This window comes from Pseudopodoces humilis, chromosome 7 (genome assembly GCF_049639895.1).
Source record: "Pseudopodoces humilis isolate 2021_Gansu_Grassland_sample_001 chromosome 7, ASM4963989v1, whole genome shotgun sequence".
Taxonomy (NCBI): domain Eukaryota; kingdom Metazoa; phylum Chordata; class Aves; order Passeriformes; family Paridae; genus Pseudopodoces; species Pseudopodoces humilis.
The window spans coordinates 51,419,815-51,442,270 of NC_142206.1; the positions used below are offsets into that span (position 1 = coordinate 51,419,815).

Here is a 22,456-nt window from a genome sequence, read left to right on the forward strand (position 1 = left end):
CAAAAGCAGGGTCAGCCCAGAGCAGGTGGCACAGGATTGCATTCAGATGGTTCTTGAATATCTTCATTGAGGCAAAACTCTAGACCATTTCTGGGAAATCTGTTCCAGTCTGAAATCACTGCACAGTAAAGGAGTTCTTCATGTTCAGGTAGAACTTCCTGTGCATCGATTTCTGCCCATTGTCTCTTGCTCAGCACCACCAAGAAGAGCCTGGCTCCATCCCCTTGACACCCTCCCTTCACATTCTCACAGACATTGATGGGGTCCCTTCTCAATGGTTTCTTCTCAAGGCTGAACAGGCCAAGTTCCATCAGCCTTCACCTTTAAGAGAGGTGCTCCAGTCCCACCATCAACTTTGTAGCCCTCAGCTGGACTCGCTCCAGGAGCTCCATGTCCCTCTTGTACTGAGGAGCCCAGAGCAGGACAGAGCACTCCAGGTGCGCCTCACCAGGGCTGAGTAGAAGGGCAGGATCACCCCCCTCCGCCTGCTGGCAATGCTCTGGAACATTTTGCCAGGGAAACTGTGGATGCCCCATTCCTGGAAGCGTTCAAGGCCAAATTGAGTGCCACTTCAAGCCACCAGTTCCAGTGAGAGGTGTCCCTGCCCATGGCAGAGGGGTTGGAGCTGGATGGTTTTTGAGGTCCCTTCTCACCCAAACCATTCTGTGATTCTATTACCAGACTCCGCCCCAAAATACTGTCCCAGACAGGGGAGGAAGTGTTGCACCAGCAGATATAGGCTTTGTGTGAAATGCTGACCCCATGGCACAATGGGAAATATGGGAATGAGGCCCTATCTTTGGTGGTCAAAGCCACAAATGAGTAGCCTGCTGCCCATGGGGCTTTGCAGAGCCCTGGCTCTGTCTTACACAGCACTGCTGCACTTCACCCTGCACAAGGGGCCTCTCCCTCCCCGCAGGCTTTTCTTGTTCCTCTGCATTAATTCTGCTTTCCTGCTAACATTGCCTGGCTTCAGGGTGCCCTGATGCCAGAGCCTTTAAATGGGGAGCTCAAGCTGTTGACAGTTTCCAAAGGGAGCCCTGTTTAAGCTGCTCGTTATTTCTGCAGGCAATGTCTGAGAAAGGGGAACACCAGTGGCCTAGAACAATAAGTAGCCTATTCCAGCTTTGCTTAGAGTAACATGATCTTCTTCAGGGCCTGCACAGTCTAAATTGCTTTTAGAGGGTAAATTCCAGAAGCAGAATGGAAAAGCAGATGGCTGGATTTTTATTTCCTTTTTTTTTCTTTTTTTTCTTTAATTGCTTTCCATGGTATGGCAGTTGTTTTTAGGTGCAGCAGCTCCATAAAAAGTCAATAGAATCTTGCAGTGGAATAGCACATTAAAAATCAATCCAGCTTTCACCTTCTGTGCAAAGAAAGCACACAAACAAATGAACAAAGATGAGGATGCTTTCAACAAGGTCTGAAACTACTACTAGAGGAAAAAGCAAAGATAAACAAAAAATAAAACACATTTAGCAGGTCTTGGACTGTCATTAAAATTAATAAGTAGATAATGTGTAAGTGCAAAGTATTCAATGAATCCCTGACACTACACATATCTTCCAATCCAATGCTCATTTGGGTTCCTTCTCCTCTCTAAAAACCAGCAAACTGAATGAAGCACCAAGGTGTCTCTAGGATGGTTTGAGTTCCTTCTTTCACATCCCTGTCCTACCTGGGGATGACCAGTACTAGAGAGCAGGTACATGGGCTGGTCCTGCCCTCTGCACAGCATCAATGGCTTTGGGAGCTGCCCACTCCTGCTCTATCACCCATCTCCTAACAGGAACTTGGGTTTTACTGGGTACACATATCTACAGACAGTACTTGGGATCAGATAGGAATCCCTCATCGGTCATTTTTCCTTAAGCATTTTATGCAAGTACAAGTGGAAGTGACTTCCTGTGACTCTTGTATACCCTGGGTCCATGGGAGAAACTACAATCACATGTAGGGCTCTGCAGGTGAAAATCTGGATGTTATACATCTCTGTCTTGTAGCACAGGCCTTGGAAGGATCAGGTTCACCTGAAAGGTTCTTGGCCAAAGTGTTTTAAATCTTTTATTCAAATCCTCTGATCTCCGAAGCAATCTGTCTCAGACGAATTACCTTCTCTACCAGAAGTGGTTTTGTAATTCTAATGTTTTCCCGCAATGGTCAGGGAAAACATTTTCTCTCTCTTTGTAGGCACTTCTAGGGTTTCAGATGGAAGATGGTTTCAGTCTTAGTGTTTTTTCCTCTGAATTATATTAATAATTATCTTCTGATCTCTGAACCTTCTTACCCCCCTCTTTCTTCAGCTGATGTGGAGTTCCTTGAACCAAGCCCTAAGGCCTTGCTGAGTGAGTTCTGGGAGATTACCCTGGGTATTTGCAGACAACAGTCTTTTCGTGTATCTGAATACGAGATCAGATATTCACAAGAGACATAACATAACATATAACATAACATATAACATAACATATAACATAACATATAACATAACATATAACATAACATATAACATAACATATAACATAACATAACTAACATATCATATAACATAACACAACATAACATAACATGATATGATGTTGTTCACTTATGGGCAGCCTGTGACACATGATGTGCTCCAGGACACTTCCAGTAGATCAGCTGCATGCCACAATGTTCCCTACCTTGATGTTGCAGTTTTTTTCTGTAGTCATTCCTAGCTGTTCATGCTAAAATGCTTTTTCCATATTGTATTTCCAGTTTGTCAAGATCACTTGAATTCTAATCCAGCTGGTGATGTTTGTGCAGCCCCTCCCAGGTTGCTGCAATCTCCCAAGGCCTGTCTTGTTCCTGTATGCTTAGGCTGTTCCTAATAAGCTTTATTTAACATTACAGAATCTTTTATTCAATGCTACTGAACCCCACTGGAGCACTTCAGAGGGGTGGGGGCCACTTTATGTACCAGTGCAGAGAACATCAAGGGCTCATTGGTATAAAGTCAGAGATGTCCAGGGCTGGTTCACTTTGGCATGGGCATGGCTTTAATCCCACTGGGGAGTTTGTCTTTGTTCATTTTTTCTCGCCTGGGGTTTTGTTTTGTTTTCAGTTCAAGTTACACTTGTGAGGCAACACAGTATGAATATGTGGATGAGTTAATTAATATTGTGTGTGGGTGGGACAGTGAGTCAATATAGATGCTTGTATTTATGTGATAAATGGATGGAAAGAAGTATTGGAGCTCTTACAGTTGGGTAGTATGTCTTAGATCAAATCTCTTGAATATTAATTCAGAGCCTTATTTGAGCAATATAGATAGGGTTTTGGACAGGACACCTAACCTGACACTGAAGGAAATCCAGATTTAATGGTTCTCCTCTTCATTTAGGCTGTTTTTCTAGATTTTTCAGAAGCCATGTCTGATCTTGTGTCCACTTTGTTAATATGTGATGCCTCTGGCTCAGAGTGTGAGTCGATGCCTGTTGGGACTCCTGTGCCCTTCAGGCTCCATGGATTAGGCTCAGCTGTGACTTCCTTCCTGTTCATTCTGTTCCAAAGGCTATTCCAAACATAACTTACCACTGCTGGGATGAACCCCTGGAGTGCTGGAGTGAGGGGTTGTGCTTTTCCTGCTTTCTTCTTCTTTGGGACCACTGAGCTTCCCCGCTGCATGGCAAAATGTGGGGCCCTCAAATAAAGAAGGCAGGGAAAAAAAAGCCCAGAGTAGCTTGGGAAACATACAGAGTCTAGCAGCAGGTACAGCAGCTGCACTGCAAGGTGTCTGAGAGAAAAGGTTATAACTTATCCTAACTCTTCAAAGAACCTTTTATTTTGTCCCTCTGTCTTGTAGGTGGAAGAAGCTTTGCAGAGGATGCTGGAGGGGTGAGATAGAGAGGAAGTTTTTCCTCATTCCCCTGGCAAGAAGTGACTCTGTTGGCTGTCTGCTGTCCTTGATGGCACACAGGGGAAATCTATGAGCAGGTGACACCAAACTGAAAGCTGCACAAGCAGATCAGGAGACTAGGGAATGGAACAGAAAAAGGAAGAGAGCAAGCAGTGTGACAGAATAAACACTGCAGGTAAGTATAACATGAAGCAGAAGGGCAGCGGGCTAGAATGAAGTAGGAAAGGAACAAAAATGTGGAGTTGTGATAAACTTGTAGAAATTCTGGTGGCAATGGCATGCAATAAAATATATATTATTGACTCAGGTGTTTCAAAACTGTTTGCTTGTGAATTTGGCATCAACATTTGGCCATGTCCCAGTAGAAAGGTCCCACTACAAACTGGAGGGTGGTGGGTGGGGGAGCCTCCCCTTTGCTCCCCAGAGCTTTGCTGAGGCTTGGCCACCTCTGGGACTACCCTACATGGGAATTCTCTTTCATACATCCTTCAGACCCTTCCTTAACTTCTAAGGTTAACTGCTGCACCATCACAACTTCAGCTCTCATCATGTTACCCAGAAAAATGTACCAGTTTCTCTTTTTGTTTTGAGCTGTGGCTGGATTTTGAGCTTCTTCCTAGCACCTTCTTTGGTTCCCAGAATCACTCTACAAAGTCTCTTTGGGCAGCAGCTCTCTCTGTGTGCCCCGTGTTATGTGAACATGGGTGACATTCAGACCATGTGCAATGTGAACATTGTATTTACAGCAGTGAACTGCTTTCAAGGAACACCTTGCATTTCCCAGAAACTGGAGCCCAGCACAACCAGGCTTGATTATCATCAAGTGCTTTACAGAATGGCTGGCAGCTAAAGCAGTGATACATGAATCCAGATGGTGAAATGAGAGGAACATTGGGACACAATGTACATAGGAAACAAGCAGGCACTGAGCTGCTGTATAGAAGCACCCCTTTGTCTGAAAAATAGCCTTCTCCAGGTGAATTCACTGGGTACCTTTGTGTGGATTCAGGTCCATTTTCTTTGTTTTCCTAAACACTTTTGTGTTTGCTGCCCTGCTTGCTGTTTGCATTATCCCACTCAGTGTTATGAGCCAGGTCAGTGGGATACTCCAGATCCTCTGGATGCAGCTGTACTTGAAGACAGAGCAGCTGAGGCATTATTCTCAGGGGACTAGATGTCTTAATTATCCATTAACTTTATGGCTTTAGGGTATTCTCTGATGTCATTATCCCACTGGCTTCAAAGGTACTGTATATCAAGTGTTGAAACTTCCCAACCTGATAAAATCCCTTGATTAGACTGGAATTTCAAAGCATGAAATTAAACTGATGCAGTTGTACCAGAGCTGAGTGCTGCTGAAACAGAGCTGCCTTGCTTGCAGATCTCCTGATGAGTAGAGGCTTTGTGATGCCCCAAAATGTCCTGGTCAGGGTCCCAGCATGTAAGGCCTCTTCTGTTCCCAGGGAAATCATGTCAAGGCAGATGAACAGCTGCCTTGGCTAATGTCTGAAATGCTGAGCTTGTGAGAAGCAGAGGCAGAGGTGCTGGGGGACAGGAGTGGTGTAGTATGCTCCAAGTTGTAAGGTGCCCTGGAAAGTTTGGTCTAGCTCCAACTTTCCATGCTTTATCCTGGTAAAATGGAAACATTTTTATTACTAGGAGCACACACCTTCTGAAACACCTGCCCCTCTCCAATATAAGCAGAAGTGGCCAAGTTCTGACATGCACCTTCTGCTGTTTGTCTCAGCCTCTGCTACACATGTATGTGGATTATTTTGGGTTACTGGTGTGTTGGACATGAGAAAGAAGCATAACCTGCACACTAAAGAGTCCACAACATTTATGTTCATTCTGAGGGAGAATCCATCCCTGTTCATAGTCAGTTGTCTTGTGTTTTGTTTGAAATACAAAACCACAGCAAACCCCTGGGTGCTTCCCTGGAAGCAGATGAGAAATTAACAGACCAGAAAACCAGAAAAAGCTGCCTATAGGCATTAGCACAAAGTCTTTTCCTTGGCACTATCTTTGTTTCCAAAGATCATACATACTTTGGGTTCTGTTAACTGAACTGCTGAGTCTTTTCTGTCATTTTTCTGGTCAGCAAGAAGGCTCAGAGAGGGCAGACCTACACACCCCATGGTGGGTCTTGTCTTCTCTTATCACAGGTCCCATCTTTGTCTCTGGCCTGTGATAATACTATGATGGCTAAGAAATTATAATTACTTTTTTAATGTGTATTTGGGCAAGGACCTGAGTACAAATTTCTTGAAGTATTACAAGGACTATGTTCACTTATATTTGCTTCAGGTGGAGCAGATTTCTTAGCTGCTGGCCTTTGGAGAAGAATGCACTTTGCAAGTGCATGCAACCAGTGATACTGAGAGCAGGTCTCCATAGAACCCAAATGCTATTTAGAATCACAGTTTGAAGATGCCAGGCACCACGAAGAGCCACACTGAGGTAAGAGAGTGGGCACTGAGTCCAGTCACCTGAGCTAATAGCTATCAGCCCAGCAGCTTTACCCATCTTTCCCTCAGCAAATGCACTTGTGACTGGTGACAGAGAGCAAAAACTGTTGGGAAATCATACAGAAAAGGAAGATAAAAGCTCAGTAACTGGAATCTTTATAGCATTTTTCCAGTTTGAATTTGCAGACAATAAGACAACCTAAGCCCCAGGCTGTTTCTGTGAGGTAAAAAGGTGCAATTATGCCTATTTTATAGATAAGGAAACTGTAAATACTGATTTGGCCTAGGGGAACAGGAGGCAGAACTATGAGAACCTCCTTTTCCTGCCTCATGGCTTTGTTTTTAAGATACCCTGTCCTTACAGGAACCTTTCTGTGAGGCTAATGGCTTTTCCCTGCCAGAAGATATAAAAATATACTTTCAACATCATGTATTTGAAATCTTCTGGCACAAGTTGTATTCACATGCAAAGTCAATGACTGGGAGACCAGTGTCCAGCTAAATCTAAATGCTAGGCTATTTAACAGAGTAGGCACACAGCCACTAAGGTTTATGTCTGGACAATTTTTTAATTTGTTGGCCTGTCCTCAAGGCAATTTTCTGCTGGGTCATTTGTGGGCTGCCAGCTGTCACGTAGAATGTTTGTTGTTGCCATAGCCTTCTAGTAAAGACACCCATTTCCTGTAAACTGAAAGAACAGGCTTAGCAGGACAGCCATGGTGCCTCTAGAGAAACTTCCCATGAACTCTGGGAGGTGGACACTCCCATGGCTCCTGAACACATGGCAGGTGCTAAGTGAGTGTGTACACTTCCTAAGATACTCAGAGCCTGGTACTGTTAGTACTGGTGTCTGAGTATTCCTTGGTGAGGTTGAGAGTGCTTCTGAAAAAGCTACGGAAACTTCTGGCTCAGAGTTTAATTTTTCTCCAGGCTGGCCCAATGGAAAAAGTCAGGTTAATGTTGGAATCATAGGACTGAACAGTTGCTGCTGAAATGGGTCTATATCTGCACTAGGACAGTGCAGACTGCTTGTAAAGGTTTATGGCAGAGATCTCTGCATTACTATTGATCAAGTTAGGATGGGTATCAGAGGCTCTTTGCCCCACCCTCCAATAGCATGGGGTTCTTCTCCAGCATTAAACTTGCTTTGTAACAGTATTTTTAAGGGAGATACTTTGCTTTTCCTTGAAGACTTTAGTTAATTTATTGTAGTTTCAGTTGTTTTCTATTTCTGCAAGATAAAATTCCTTTGTATATATCCCCTCTCAACATAAGCTCATAATAATGCTGGCATTTAGAAAAAGTTCTCTTTTCTGAACTCATGGTGCCAGGTTTTTCAGTTAAGTAACTCTTCCCCATGTGACTTTAGCAGCTGATCTCAAAGTCCCAGACAATAATGCTTTATAGTTCTAGACCTGAGTTTTCTTCCTAATTTCCAAGTATCTGAAGTTGTTAAATCATACAAAATCAGCTAGTTATAAAGGAAAAAGACCATTGGCTAGTCAGTTATGTAGAATCTCAAAGATTTTCCACCGGTGTAAAGCAGAGATCTCAAGGAGACACAGTTTGGGAATATTGCAGTAAAAGATACAGGGACACAGACTCTGGAGAGAGCACTGATATTGCACCAGCAACATCAATAAATAGATTTGGAGCTTGTCAATGTCCCCACTACAAGAGCTGTGTTTACACAAGTTATGTGTCTAACACCTGAGGTGCCTCTGCTGAAAAGGTAGAGGCTTGCACATTAACATCATCATGAAATAAGGAGTGCTTTATTGCTTGGTGGTTGGGAAGAGCGGGCCAGGAAGGTGAGTGCCTCCCTCTGCTCCTGGCTCTCCAAGCCTGCTGCCAAGGCACTGACTACATCTTCTGTCCATTAAAGTGCAAGAGGTTGGAAAGTGGCTCAAAAAGCAGTCAGAAAGTCAGGACAGTCCTGCTATCCCCTCCCTCCAACACAGCAAGGAGTTCTTCTGCAGTGCTAGAAAGGGAGGCTGGCATAAAATCCTTTCTGAGAGCTTGCTGCAGTGGTGCACTGTCAAACTTCCTCCTTCTTCCTGGGCAGCTCAGGGTGATGTAACCAGGGCCTTCCAGTAGCTGAAGGGAGCCTGAGGAAGGAGGGAGAGGGAGTTTTTACAAGGACATGGCAGCAGGTCACAGGGGAATGGATTCCAACTGAAAGAAAGTAGCTTTAGTTTAGATATCAGGATGAAGTTCTTTGCTGTGAGAGTGATGAGGCCCTGGCACAGGTTGCCCAGAGAAGCTGTGGCTGCCCCATCCCTGGAAGTGTTCAAGGCCAGGCTGGATGGGAGCCCTGCTCAGCCTGGTCTAGTGTAAGGTGTCCTTGTCCACAGCAGGAGGGTTGGAACTAGGTGATCTTTAAAGTCCATTGCAACCCAAACCATTCTATGATTGTGTGATTCTATGCTTTTGGAGAAAGAGATATGTAACACTTTACATTTTCAATATATATGTAATTTCACAGGGATGTTTGTGTAGGATGGGTGCTAATATTGTTACTTCCACCTTTTCCTATTATTTACCTCTGAACAGAGACTTGTGGCTCTCTGAGAAGTGTCTGGATTCTTTCAGTGCCTTCATGGCAGTGGACACACCAGTTATGCTGATGAGAAGATTAAGCATAGGGAGACTGAATGACTTGCCCAAAGCCAGAAAGTCTGTGACTTCTTAAATTACTGCAATCATCTTCAGTCTTCTTGGAAATGTACTCTTCCCTCCCCTTGGGAATGTGTGTAGAAACATTGCAACCTTGTTTCCGCTTTCCAGAGGTGAAATCACATATTTATACCTGATGCAGTTGCCAATGCTCAGCGTGGTTTCCTTACCGCTTCTGTTTGTTTGGCTGTGAGATTCCTGCTGTGGGTTCTTGAGTCCTCGGAATGATTGGTTTTTCTCTAGTACCTGAGAGAAAGGACAATGAGCCGCTTTGATTTGAAAATCCATAACACAGCTGGAGGAGGAGGTTCCACCCCCCATTCCACCCCCACCACACAAGCCAAGTGCCAGGCTCTGCCAGCTCAGCACTGCTGCTGTCACTCTTTCCTGTTCCGCAATGTGCAAACAGCCCGGTGACGTAGCGGGGTAACGCTGTTTGAACAGCCTCTCCAGTCAAGGATTTTTCCAAAGTAAATTGCACAGGAATTAATGGATGTGCATGTGAGTGCAGTATTGCACAGCGCAGGTGGGACAGAAAATGCAGCACGTTATGGCAGGAAATGAGGAAGGAACATTTTCTCAGCAAATCTGGCTGGATGAGCTGGCAGGTGGTGGCAGAGTTGAAGGAGGACAGGCTTTGCAGCATGGATGGAGTTGGTAATATCCTGTGAGTGAGCTGTGGAAGAAGATGGTGAAAGGAGTCTCACCTACATGATGCTATTTAACACTGATTGCCTACCTAAAGGCTCCCTTCCCACCTTTCCTTTTGCTCCATCACTTGTACCAGTCCTCTAGACCCTCTGCCACTGCCATGGAGCAGTTCTCTCTGCCTCCTCCTGTGAAGCAAATGAAGTGTTTCATCCATCACACACTGGGAAAAATTGGGGCCTTCCTCACTTTTTGTCACTCAGTTTCTTGATTTCCTGCAGATTGCTTCATATTGTCAGCTCTGTCATTTTATCTGACAGCACCTTCCATGTTCTGCTTTCTCAAAATCACCTGTGAAATTGGTGAGCAAATAATTTTGAACAAATCGATCTTGAACAGTTTGCTACTGGAGGAAAGAACTTGTGAGTTATTGCTCATGGAATGCTGTGCCTTGTAGAGGCTCAAAACATGTTCTGTGTGTGATTTCCTAGGGCCTGCTTTGAGAAGATAGCCTAGGCTGGGACCAGGCACTTTCTCTCCTCCCTGCATAGATGTGGACCACGGTGTTTATTTGCCAGCTAGACTAGCAGTGACCTCTGGATCTGCCGTCCTTGGACAGTGTGTCAAAGTGGGACAGGAATATTTGTATTTCCTCTTGGAGAAATGCCTGATAACTCAAGATTTCTTTGGGATGCATTTTCTGGACTGTCTCTATTGGCCTGTAGCACTGGGGGACCTGGTTCTGGTAAATTAATGAGGCTGGTATATCTCTCAAATCTAGGGCAGAGAGGACGGAGGAGGAAGCTCCTTCAGCAAGGTATGAAGAAGAGTAAGACTTCAAGGGCTGAGTCTCTGGGAGGACTCCTGGTAAGAGAAGTTGAATTGCTGCCTTGAGGGTCCCTCTCTTCAGCAGGGAGTTGGTCTGTGCTGTTTGGAGCGTGCCAGCAGCAACACAGGCTTCATTTCTCAGATGGGGTTTCCTTCATGCAGGATCACACCCTCCTCAGCACCTGCTCTCATGTGAACACCTGAACCTTTGTGTGGGGCTCCTCTCCCAGGAGGCTCCTGCCTCGCTGCCATCACGTGGTGGCCAGGCTGAGCATGGCAGGGGATCCTATTTTCCCCTAAGTCCTGACTGCACACCAGGAGCAGATAGTACTGTAGTGGTGACTGTGTTTGCTTGAGGCTCATGTTACTTTGCTAAGCCCTGGCTGAGGCAGACGTCCCCAAAGTAGCTCTGTGTGTGCATTCCTCCAGAGCTGGCTGTCACACCTTTGTGGGGCAAGGTGAAACAGTTCAAGCCCCAAAATATTCTTCTTTCATATAGACGCCTTCTGAATGACCTCTGTTTGCAAAGCAATCCTGGTCAAATGGAAAACCTGATCTCTCCTGGTATGCCCTATTGAAGTGACCAAAACCATTATCAAAAGGTTATGGAGTCAGATTCCTGCTATATAAAGCAAGTAATATTTTGCTAGAAGCACTGGCATCAGTGAAGGTTAAAAAAATAAACAAAGGATTAATTTTATTTCACAAAAGGAAGGGGGTTCGGTTGGTGGGTTTTTTTTTACAATCTCAGAAGATTTCATGAGGAAATTTCCTTTTGAGCTGTTCAGCTCAGCTAAAGAAGGTAGGAATTTTGCTTGGTCTTTTGATATTTCATGGAAAATACTAATTAGCCTTGATGCTTTAGTCAGCCAGTGCAAAATGCCAGCCAGCTTCTATTTTTTTGCTGATATGGCACCAGTCACTGCAATGTGTAGAAAAGTTCCCCCACCATGTGGTTCCAGGCTGCCCTCCCTCAGGGGACTGTGTCCTTGTCCCTGTGTGTCACTGGTCCCATAGCTGCTGGAGGGGTCCTGCAAGGACAGCAGCAGAATCAGATGATGGGAGAAGAGGAAACAACAGATTTCCCTGCACTTGGCATGCACAGACTGTTGATGAACCATTAATAACTCTGGTACAGGCACCAGGTATTGCACGGAAGGGCTACTAAATAACCCAGTGTGTTTTTGCAGCTACATTGCTACCTCTCTAGATAATGTTTTACTTCTCCTTTTAAGTTTTTGCTGTCCTTGCATGATGTTAAACTGGAATAGTCTGTTCTCTTCAGAACAGAAAGCATTCAGGGAAGGATGTATAAAAATCATAGGAAGCAAGTTAATAAAAATACTTTCATTTTCAATTTCTGGAAACTCTGTGCTCTCACACAGAGCTGTGCTATATGGCACTGGCACAGCAGCCCCAAAACGCGTGCTTCAGTGAGAAGCAGGTTCTTGGAAAATGTGCAGGAAATGGCACTGGGTACTGAAATCCTCAGCTTCCCTGTAAAGCCAACCCAGGGGGCAGCAGCCATGAAGTTTTCTTTTCCCTTTGCTGCCAATGTACCTTGGCTCTGACCCGAGAAAACCTCTACAAGAGGGGTACAAATCAGGTCACGGCTTGGCAAGCCCTTCATTGCATCAGGACTTCAGTTTGCAGGATCTCTCTGGGCAAAGCTTAACCTCCCACATGCAGATGAGGCACCCTTTGGTAACGGGACTGTTGTGCAAAAACAGGCAATGTGACATTTCCTTGAACTCTTGGATCCCCTTGAGCAGCCAGTCTCTCTACAAGGAGCTGACATTGGAAAGGGGGCGAGGAATCTGAGCAAGAAATGAGGAAGAGCTGCTCCAGGAGCAGGGAAAGCTGTGCTGCTGCTGTCTGAAATAGAAGCAAGTACTCTGGATGTGGCTGGATTAATTCTGGCGTTCACAATTTGTATACGTAATGAGCAGGTAATAATCCATGGGGATCTGTGTAGAAGTTGAGAGTCAGTGTGTTAGGAAAGTCAAGAAAAAATGTCTCCGTAAAGGCAGAAGGAATTTTCATTAACAGAAAGGGTGTGTGGTCCATCAGGAGGAGAAAGGGTGGGCTGGGACAGGGGGAGGAGAAATCCTGCAAAAAGCCACAAATGCAGCGTCTCCTCTGGCAAACAAGTGTGCAAAGCTGTCCTCTGGGGCTCGTAAGTACAGCAGGGGATGGCCCCTTCACAGCCAGCCTTACCCTGAGAGTCACCACCCCTCAGCACTGTCCAGGCAAAAGGGCACTGGGAACAGCAGCTTTGGCGCAGCATTTCAGGGCTTCACGGGATTACTTATTCACTGTGTTCCTGGAAGAGTTCCAGGCTTCCCTGCTCTGCCACCAGTGTACAAATTCATCAAGTACCCACAAGGCTCACAATCCCCAGAGGCAAGAGCAGACTGTAGGAAGGTGATTCACACTACAAATCAGTGTCTCCGGAGGACCGGCAGGGCTCGGGGAAGACCGGACCGTGTCCTCATCCCTTCTGCCTCCCTCACACTCATCAGGGTGATTAAGGCAGCAGCCGCACTCTGGATGGATTTCATTGCTGGGGCCATCGGAGGTAAATACGTGAATTAGCGCTTGTTGACAAAAGCAGATAGCTGTGTTTGTTTCCTTCTTCAGCTAGAGAACAGGTCTCAATAGCAGAGCTGAGAGTCTTTCGATGCAGGCTGCTTGTTAAAAGTGCGTTCTTCCTTATGAAGCGGGAAATGTCATCAGAGCAGGTTCACAGAGCTGCTGGACAGGCAGTGCTGCAGCTTGGTCAGCTGAGGTCATTGCCTGCAGTTCCTCGAGTCTAATTGCAGTGGGACAGGGTAGAACTCTAATAGGGAGAGACAGAGTGTAATAGGTTTTGCGCAGATACAAACCGGCTTGTATAGCCCTGACTGCGGAACCCTCACGTGCCTGGCATCTGGGGGTCCCAGCTGGCTGCTGGGATGGTGGCTCTGGGGGGCTGAGGATGTGATTTGAGAGACAGGAGGGGAGGAAGCACAGTGTTCTTATTGCATTCAGAATGCCTGGAGGAACGACCTCTGCGTTCTCTTAGGTTAAGATGTATTTGCAGTTGTGATGGCGATCTCAGCGCAGGCGAGCTACGCAGCAGGCTTTGATCTGGGAGAAAGTAGGTTAGCTGTGTACAAAAAAAGTAACAGGAGAGAAGTGTGATTAAATCCTAGACATTTTTAGAGCATGTACTGCTCAAACCCATCTTTGTTTTAAACGGCAAAATGTACCCATCGGTCTCAGTTCTTTGCTGAAATCTCATTAGATTTACTGGAGTATACAAGGTAATATATACCAGTAAGTACCACGAGAAAGGCCTTTGGGTCACCACTTGACAGAAAGGCCAGGTGAACCTACCAGGTGGCTGAGACATCCAGCCCAAGCCTGCATGACAGGTCTCACTTTGTCACTCACTGAAATTTGGCATTTTCCCTCACCAGGAACAGCCTGTGGTCCTGCTGCAGATGTGTTTGTCCTGGGAAGGACCACGCTGAGTCTTACCCTGCCTATTAATTGCTCATCACCCAATATGTGCAAGCGGGGCAAGGTTTGACATCTAGCAGCATCCGGCCCTGGAGGAGCCTGTTGTGCCTATCCTTGGGGTGTTGGTCCTCCTGGGGTGTTGGGAGACCCTTCATGGGAGAGGAGGATATAACCAGCCCCACCATGATAGCTTCAGAGCACCCTGTGGAGAAGGAAACCCTCTCCTAGGGCTGGCAACGGGATGTCCATCCCAGAAGGATTTACCAAACCCCCTCTCAGACTTCATGTTCATGGTGGGGCAGAGATGAATATATTCGTTTCTTGGACACCTTTGCTTTTTTACCACAGTTTGAAGTAGGACATTTAAGGACAAACTTCTTTTGCAAGGGAACATGGAGAGCTGAAAACAGTTTGAACGTGGCCATTCACCTTGGCTTTCTGCCCTGGCTCCCACGCAAAGCCAGGTTTGTGCTGTGACCCCTGTCCAGGCTCCAGCATCATGTCCTGCCCTGCCATGCAGCAAGAATCTCCCTGTGTGCCCTGAACACAGGCTCAGCCTCAGGGGATGCAGGCTGTGGAGATCCAGCTGGGACCAGAAAAATTTCTGCTTGTTGTAAGGCACTTCACTGACCTCAATGTGTCAGAGAGCAAGTTCTCACTGGCTGACAGAGGTGGGAGCTTGCCCATAGACACATGGGAGGAGCCCTGTGTCTCCTGGGCAGGGCTTCAGGGCCACCATCCTTCCCCTCAGATGAAACAGCTCCTGGGGTTCTGGGATGGTTTTGGTGCTGAGCTTATTTTGGGGTTAATGTTTGCTAGAGCTGAAGCAGTTTTCATATTCCTAGGGAGTCTATGAATCCAGCTGAAGAGCATGAAGCAACATAAAAAATAAGAGTTTCTGTTTTGTAAATGACATTCTTGTGACCTAGATCTATTTCAGAGTGTCTTGGAGAAAGCATGGCTTAAGCACCTCTGAAAAACAGCAGACATCATGCCCATTCAAATTCCAGCCTCTGGCTGCCTCAGGCAGCTGCACAAATACTGTGCATCACCTCTGGGCAACGGGTTCCGTGGCAATGAGATAAACTCAGCATCTTCAGCCCAAGAAACAGTGATCTGCTAAGGCTCCAGATAGAAAAAACATGAGAGGAACATGCTTAGTGACTGTGGAGACTTTCTATAACCAACAACTGTGGCTGGATGTTTTAAGAAGCAGTACTTCCTGGCCTGTAAAATTGAGCAGGAGGTTGGACTAGAGACCTCCTGAGGTCCCTTCTGACTTGAATTTTCCTGTGATCCCATGCACACTTTCTAGGCCTGCTACAGCAGGAGCCTGGGCCATGGCAGGGACTGATGACTGGGGCTGTTGAGGATTGCAGGATGACCTGACTCGTATGTCAGGAGTAAAGACTTGGGGAAGTGAAGCTGAACTTTACCTGGAGGTGGCAGAGCAACAGGGTCTGCAGCATGACTGGGCTTTTCCACAGCTGGGAGGTTACATGCAGTCCAAGGGCAGATAAAATAATCCCCCTGCAGAAGGAACATGCTGTCTCCTCACAGCTAAAGCAGATCCTGCTGGGGTCATGTTACTGAATGAACCTCAGCTTGCTTAGGGCCACTGATGTTTCCAGCTCTGCACAATACAAAAGGTTTTGAAAGTTGCTGTCTACCCATGCAGTGCATGGACATTGATCCCTGCTTCTCCCTGGGTGTCTCAGCCAGGGTTTTGCCAACAGCTCAGAGCTGTTGCAGCCTGGTGGGCTCTGTGCAGCTGCCACTTGCTCCCTGGCCATCCTGCCAGAATCTCTCCTTATTTAAGTTGCTTGGTCAGAGTGACCTGACTTGTGTAGAGAGTGTGAGAGATCCATTTTGTGCACTCTGTGTGTGTAGGGGATGCTGCAACCTCTGCTTAATACCTGGGAATATCTCAGATGAAGGAGGCATAAAAAATATCTCACTAAAATAATAATAATAAAAAGTAATTCCCTTGGTTTTGCTGTTTATTTTTGTCACAGCTGATGCAGTGTTACTCAGCAGGAGTCCCACAGGAACTGTCCCCTGTATGCCCACTGTTCATTGCTGGCCTTCTTTGATTTTGCTGCGCAAACAGGGCATGTGTGGGTCATGCTATCTTAGTCCCAGGCTATTTATATCGTGTGACAGTGTGCAGAGCCCTCATTCCTCAGCCTTTGATAGACCTGGCTCTTGAACTCCTCAGCTCTGACCACTGCTTGGAGTGCTTTGTGCCCCTAGGTAGCACAGTTCATGGCAGGCTGAGTTATTTGGAAGTTTGGGAGATTTACATCTTTGTGGGGAGCAGTGGAAAATTTACTTTTATGGTCTCCTCCCAAGTGGAGATGTTTGGTCCTTGCTGGAACCAAGCTGATTGTGAGCCTTTAGGGCTGAAACAGTCTGTTTTGGGCTGGGCTGCTGTCTTTGTATCTTAACGTGTGAACAGGGTGATTTCTCCAGAAGGGAGGTCAGTTCTGGTCAAACACTGACCCAAGTCATCCTTGGTGTATGATCTGCATGAGCCGAAGCTCCTCCCTTCCTCATCCAGTGCAGCGAGCCAGGACTTGGCTGTGCCTGGTGCCCCTGTGGCCAGCACCTGGTCAGCCCCTGCCCATGGTTCTAAGCCCAGCCCATGCCCCTGACGTTCAGGAATGCTGAAAACGATGAGGTTTGTCAAAGCCCAGCTGAGATGGGGTGCTTGGGCCGGGGGACTGCAGCTGTGAGGTCAGCACTGTCACCCTGGCACTGACTTGTGTGCTGCTCCTCCCTGGCTGGCAGTGTCCGTGTTTACTCTGGCTGATGGCCAGGAACGTGGGGCAGCGCAGGTCCCCAGATGACTGTGCATTGTCACTCTCTGCTTGGACCAAAGCCATTGCTTCTTCAAGCTATATTATTACCTGAGTATTCCCCCTTGCCCTCTCTCTTCCATCATTGTCTCTCTTCCATCTAGGTCCTTTTTCCCCCTTCATTGCTGTTTATCTGGTGTCAGATTTGATGGATGTTTTTGAAGAACAAACCTCAATTTTCTGCACGAAAGATGCTGTAATGCACTGAGTAACGCACTTTGGGGTTGTCTCCCAGTGACTCACAAGAGCAGCTGCTGCTTTTCTCCAGAACATGGGAGAGCTTTCCAGAGCTCTCAAGCAGCCATGTAATCATCGGTGAACATGCCCCCACCAACTAACACATTTTTAAGTAGCTTGGGTTTTAATTTCTCTTTTTTAAAGAAGAGCTCAGTGGAGGCAGTTTTCAAGGGGTGAGCTACCAGATGTGCCCTGTATCTCTGAATGCCTGATGGGCTCATCCAGCATTTCTGTGAACTCGATCTCTGTCTAAATAACTCATGTGGATACAGCTCCATTGTTCTCCAGCCTGATTTCTCTCAGATGACTTGGCAGGTGATGTACTGGGAGGAAGTTTTCAGGTCAGCACCTTTATTACCTGCTAACGCTTAGAGGTGAGGTGAGATCTATTTATTATTGCAAGAGAGAGAAATCCTGGTTGGAGCTCTTTAGCCCTCCTTGCTTGCCATTAAGGCAGTAGCTTTGTCTCAGAGGATTAGTGCATATCCAGCAGCTATTTTAGGGCTCTAGGAGTGAGTGTGGGTGTTGCTAGAGGATTGACAGTGCCTGGGGGCTGGACATGCCCAGGCAGGAGCGATGGTCAGCGGGCCGTGCTGGGCGGGCTCTGCGGCCGCTGCCTCTGGACACTGCCGGCACTAATCCCTCCCTGCCCCAAATCCCACCGAGCCCTGAAACCAAAACTGCTCCGGACCATGTGAGTGGGGATGCTTTGCACCTCACGTGAGGATGCTTGGTCATAGTCCAAAGACGCTTTAGTGCCTAAGCTGAGAGGGGAAACAAATACAGCCCAGTATTCTCCCTTCATCCTTCGTGGGGCAGTGCTCTCAGTGTCTCTCCCTGTCTCGTCTTGCTCCATCTTCTTGTTTCTCCCTGATAAGTTTCCCATACTCTGTTTCCTCCTCTGAGAGAGCCCTGGTCACTCAGAGAAATCTGCATTTTTTTCTGTCAGTCTTGGCTCAAATGTCATTAGTGGAGCTCGAGGAGTCTGGTGCCAGGCATGGCTGTGCTCTGGAGCTGTTTTCTGCTATTCCCCAGTGCTGCTGTTCCTTCTGTGCTGAGTGAAATGGTCTCTTGTGACACGTGCTGTTAACCATCTCCAACATATTCTCTGTTTCAGGTGGTCTAAGCACAGCTGTGGGTTATCCACTGGACACAGTAAAGGTACCTACTGGGCTTTATTTCTTGACTATGAAAGAAAAACAAAGGCCCTTTTGTTTTCCCCCTCCTTTTCAGAAGAAAAGTCCCATGATAACACTTTATCTGCATTACATCTCCATATCTCACTGTATTTGGTTGTGTTTGCCTCTAACAAAAAAAAAAAAAAAAAATTGTTTGGTGAAGTTATTTTATGGTTAATTATCTGTTTTACTGCTATGGCATTTGCTGTTTTATTTCTTTTTAATCTGATATCTGCGTTTTAAAGTTGTCCCTGCATTTCTAGGTGAGAATTCAGACTGAGAACCACTACAGAGGATTTTGGCACTGTGTTCAGGAAACATACAGGACAGAAAAGGTAGGTGCCTCTCCTCAGAATTGCTGATACCAGTTGCAGATGCTGTGTTTCAGAGAAGCAGAGCTGCCTCTGCCAGTTTGGGGAGGATGGGCACCAGTTACATACAAGCATCTGTTGGGAGAGGGGTCAGGGTGAAATTCAGCTTTGCTGCTGAGCTGTAGGGTGGGAGTAAGTTTTGACTCAGCGGTGTACAGCCAGTGCTTTGGAGCAGATGCTTTCCCATGCCCTCCACCCTTAAAGCCACCTTTCTCCTCTGTCTCCCACGAGGTCCGGGGATTTTACAGAGGTGTGACTGCGTCAGTCCTCGCTGTGTCTGTGGTTTCCTCTGTTTCCTTTGGCACGTACAAAAACTTCCTCGGTGCCATCTGCAAGCTGCAATACGGGGCTGCAGATGCCAAGCCATCCAAGCTGGATGTTTCACTTGCTGGAGCTGCTGCCGGCGCTGCCCGGGTAGGTAAACAGCCCACAGGGAAAGCACTACAAGAGATCTTGCTCACAAACAGAGGCAGCTGGAAAAGCAGGGAATGTTTTTTCAGTCCGGGAGGCCACAGGGGAGCCTGTGACAAGTCTGGTGGGTTTGTTTTTGCAGGGGAGGTCATGCTCTGCCCACACTGCCCTTTCACTGTCTGGCTCCGTGGTGTGGCTGAGTCCTGCTGGGCAGCTCGTGCTGGATTTGGTTTGGAGCGGCGGAACGCTTAAGAACATGCCATTAAAATGACACAGACCTTGGCAGCAAATGCAGAACAAGGAAGAAAAAACAGCATAGGCAGCAAAGTCCCCAAGCGGCTGCGATGGTGTGTTTATGCAAGAAAGACATAGCTGAGTTAAAGCACAGGTCGGTGCTTTCCCAGCAGCTGCACAGGCATGGCTGCAGGAATGGGCAGAGCACAGCGCTGCCTGGCCAGGACTTCAAACTCAACAGGGCACCGCTGGCAGGTGATGCTGCCTGGCAAATGTGCAGGACCCTCGACAGGGAGGGGAGGCTGGGTCCAGGAGCAGTTTGCTACAAGCAGGTGAGGGTGAGCATCCACAGGCTCTGTGAATGTGGTGGAGCTCATCCCGTGCTGGGCAGAAATGTGTGCCTGGTCACAATCCTCTTACAGAGCAGTGCAGATGGCCAGGTTTCTAAGTGTTTCCTAGACTCAACATGGGCTAACTTTTTATGGTCTGGATGGTCTTGGTTCAAATACAGATACAAATAAGAGCCCCTGATGTATGCTTCCCTATGGCTGAGGACATCCCCCTTTCCACGCCCATCTAGTTTAGCAAGTAGTTACAGGTATTTAATATCCTGTGTTGATTTCTGCCTTGCCTTCCTCTCTGCCCAGTGCAGCTCACACACGTGTCCTGCTGCTGCTGGGTGGAACAGCACGGGCAGAGGGGAGGAGGCTGGAGCTTGCTGCAACTTGCAGACAGTATTATTGCCTGAAAAGATGGGAGACAAGAATTTACAGGAGGGAGATCAAAACACTGTTTAACTGTGAGGGTTGAAATGCCACTCTCTGGTGTTGCAGGTTGTGTTAACAAACCCTAGCGAAGTGGCTAAAGTTCGGATGCAGACCCAGAGGAACCCACACCCTTCCATCACACATCAGCCTGCTCCCAAGCCAAAGTACCGAGGGTCTCTGCACTGTCTGAAGGTTATCATCAAGGAGGAAGGTTTTGGGGGTCTCTACAAGGGCTGTTCTGCATTACTCTGCAGGGATTGCTCTGCTTCTGCAATATATTTCCTTTCCTATTCTGCACTGTGCGAGTGGCTCACACCAGATGGGAGAAATAAACCAGGTAGGCATTGGAAAGCATCTGGCATTACCTGCAAAAATGGCTTATTTAGTCCCACACTAAGAGGGAAACCAGGCTCTAGGCAAACATCTCCCAGTACCTATAAAACCTCACCCAGATCCTCATGAGGGATTGCTCTGTGTGTGCTGGTTTTGGCCCCAGGCCCAGTGCATGCACACTGGCATGTCCTTGTCCCTAAGCAGCTCCTCCTCCTCCTGTAGGAGGGGTTTCTACCACACTGGTGCCTCGAATGTGGATATGAAATCCTGTTAATGTGAAAACAGGATAACTAGAAATTAAACATGGACAAAGTTCATGAGCTCCAGTTCCATCATGGAGCTCAGACAAGGGTCAGTCCAGAGCTTGAATATGAAGTCCAGGTGGAGAAGGTGAAGACTGTTCAGGTTTGTAGTTGTGATCTGGCTCCAAAAAGCAACTCTCCACTTTGAGAAAAGATTGGATAGGTAAGATTTAGCAAAAGAGCATCTCCTCGAGAATTATAAAGATTAGATCCATCTGAAGAGGGTGTGAGTGCTCTCAGGCTGTACCACATCTAGTTCACATGGTGTTCAAAGTGTCACATGTGCAAAAATTCCCTGAGATCACTGGAAACACACAACTGCAAGAGCTGCACAAAATAACTCCTGAAAAACATGGAAGTTACCAAAGTTTATTGTCAAATCTGAGATGGCTGTAGCTGAACAAGATGCAAGTGAAGTGCCCTTCTGCCTTCTCTCTCTCCTGCAGGTTTCCTTGTTGTGCTGCTTTCTGGTGGTTTTGCTGGAGTCCTGGCCTGGGGATTAGCTACTCCCATGGATGTCATCAAGTCACGCATGCAAACAGATGAATCGGACCAGCACAAGTACAAAGGCCTGATCCACTGTGTGAGGGAAAGTGTGAGAAAGGAGGGGGTAAAAGTGCTTTTCAAAGGACTGGGTTTAAACTGCATTCGTGCCTTTCCTGTGAATATGGTAGTGTTTGTAACATATGAAGGTGTACTGAGATTTACAGATCATTATACAAACAAAAAATAGCTTGTTCCACTCTGTCTAAAGTGTACTTGTTTTTTTTTTTTTTGTAAGACAACATCCACAAACAGCTGTTGAATTGATGGACAGCATAGAAAGCATGGACATTTCAGCCCAAAGCTGATGGTTTATGGCTTTGTTTTATTCTTATAGGATTACAAACTCATTACGGAGCCTTGGCTTCATATATAACCTCCCTTTTATCTCATTAAGGTATTTAGACTGTAGCTGCTGCCTAGGCCCTTGAAACATTTGCAAATTTTTATGTTCCAGTAAGTTGTTTGTCTGATCAGGGGTTTTGGTAAATCAAGTAATTTTTTTCTTCTACTGGCACAGAAAATGCTCCTCACAACCAAAGGAAGAGCTGGGGGGAGTTTGTGTAAGATTTAACACTCTGCAGCGTGTGCTCTTCACATGTAGTGCCTGCACTGCATTCACCGAGTGACTCGCATACTTGTGCTTCAGGCTGCAACTTCCCCTTCCCAGCAGTAATTTCCCCAAAGCACTCTCCAATTATATCCCCTCGGCAGCAGCTGAAGCAGGAACGTCTTCTTTTCCCCGCTGCTCTTTAATGAGTGGCAGACACGGTGTGTTTACATGACTGCGCTAACGCTCTCGCTGGGACGCCAGGCGCGCTTCCCAACAGGCCCGTGCTTTTCTCCCTGACCCTCTCCGCAGGCCATGGAGCAGCGGCTCTCCCAGCTTGGCACAGCTTTGGAGGCAATCTGTTCTCATCCTGGAGCGAGGGTAGGAATAGATGCAAAGCCTCTGTGCTTCGTGAAGGAAAGGCTGCCATAAAATCTGTGCGCTGGTGGGGTTAGGCAAGCTCGAGTTGCAAACTCCTAGACCATAATCAAGATTTCCAGCTTTTAAAAGTGCACACTCTTCTCCCTTTAAATGGTGCCGTTAGGAGCAGCCAAATGTATTTTGCCAGAGGTGCATTTTGAAAGAATTTCAGACTTTCTCATCTTCCTACCACTTCTTTTTCATTACTTTTTTCCTTTTTTTTTTTTCAAGAAAAAGTCTATTGAAAAACC

The 22,456-nt window shown here is 46.7% G+C and overlaps 1 protein-coding gene across 2 annotated transcripts; it reads left to right on the top strand.

Moving 5' to 3' along the window:
* The first annotated feature begins 12,829 nt into the window (after positions 1–12,829).
* SLC25A47 (solute carrier family 25 member 47) lies at positions 12,830–21,439 on the top strand. Of its 2 annotated transcripts, none has more exons than XM_005520131.3 (6): positions 12,830–13,075; positions 18,214–18,257; positions 18,538–18,609; positions 18,877–19,059; positions 20,124–20,394; positions 21,139–21,439. In XM_005520131.3, the coding sequence occupies exons 1-6, from the start codon at positions 13,048–13,050 to the stop codon at positions 21,423–21,425; spliced, it is 885 nt and encodes a 294-aa protein (XP_005520188.2). In that variant the 5' UTR covers positions 12,830–13,047; the 3' UTR covers positions 21,426–21,439. The 2 variants fall into 2 exon arrangements, with proteins under 2 accessions (XP_005520188.2, XP_087914401.1); XM_088058275.1 differs by lacking the exon at positions 12,830–13,075 and adding an exon at positions 13,098–14,294.
* Positions 21,440–22,456: the final 1,017 nt, after the last annotated feature.

What these genes read in the sequence shown, in the direction of transcription:
- SLC25A47 (XM_088058275.1), top strand. Translation starts at nt 14,243, where the DNA reads ATGTCCATCCCAGAAGGATTTACCAAACCCCCTCTCAGACTTCATGTT. An exon ending in TCTCAGACTTCATGTTCATG is followed by an intron (nt 14,295 to 18,213) that starts GTGGGGCAGAGA and finishes TCTCTGTTTCAG; the next exon opens with GTGGTCTAAGCACAGCTGTG. An exon ending in ATCCACTGGACACAGTAAAG is followed by an intron (nt 18,258 to 18,537) that starts GTACCTACTGGG and finishes CTGCATTTCTAG; the next exon opens with GTGAGAATTCAGACTGAGAA.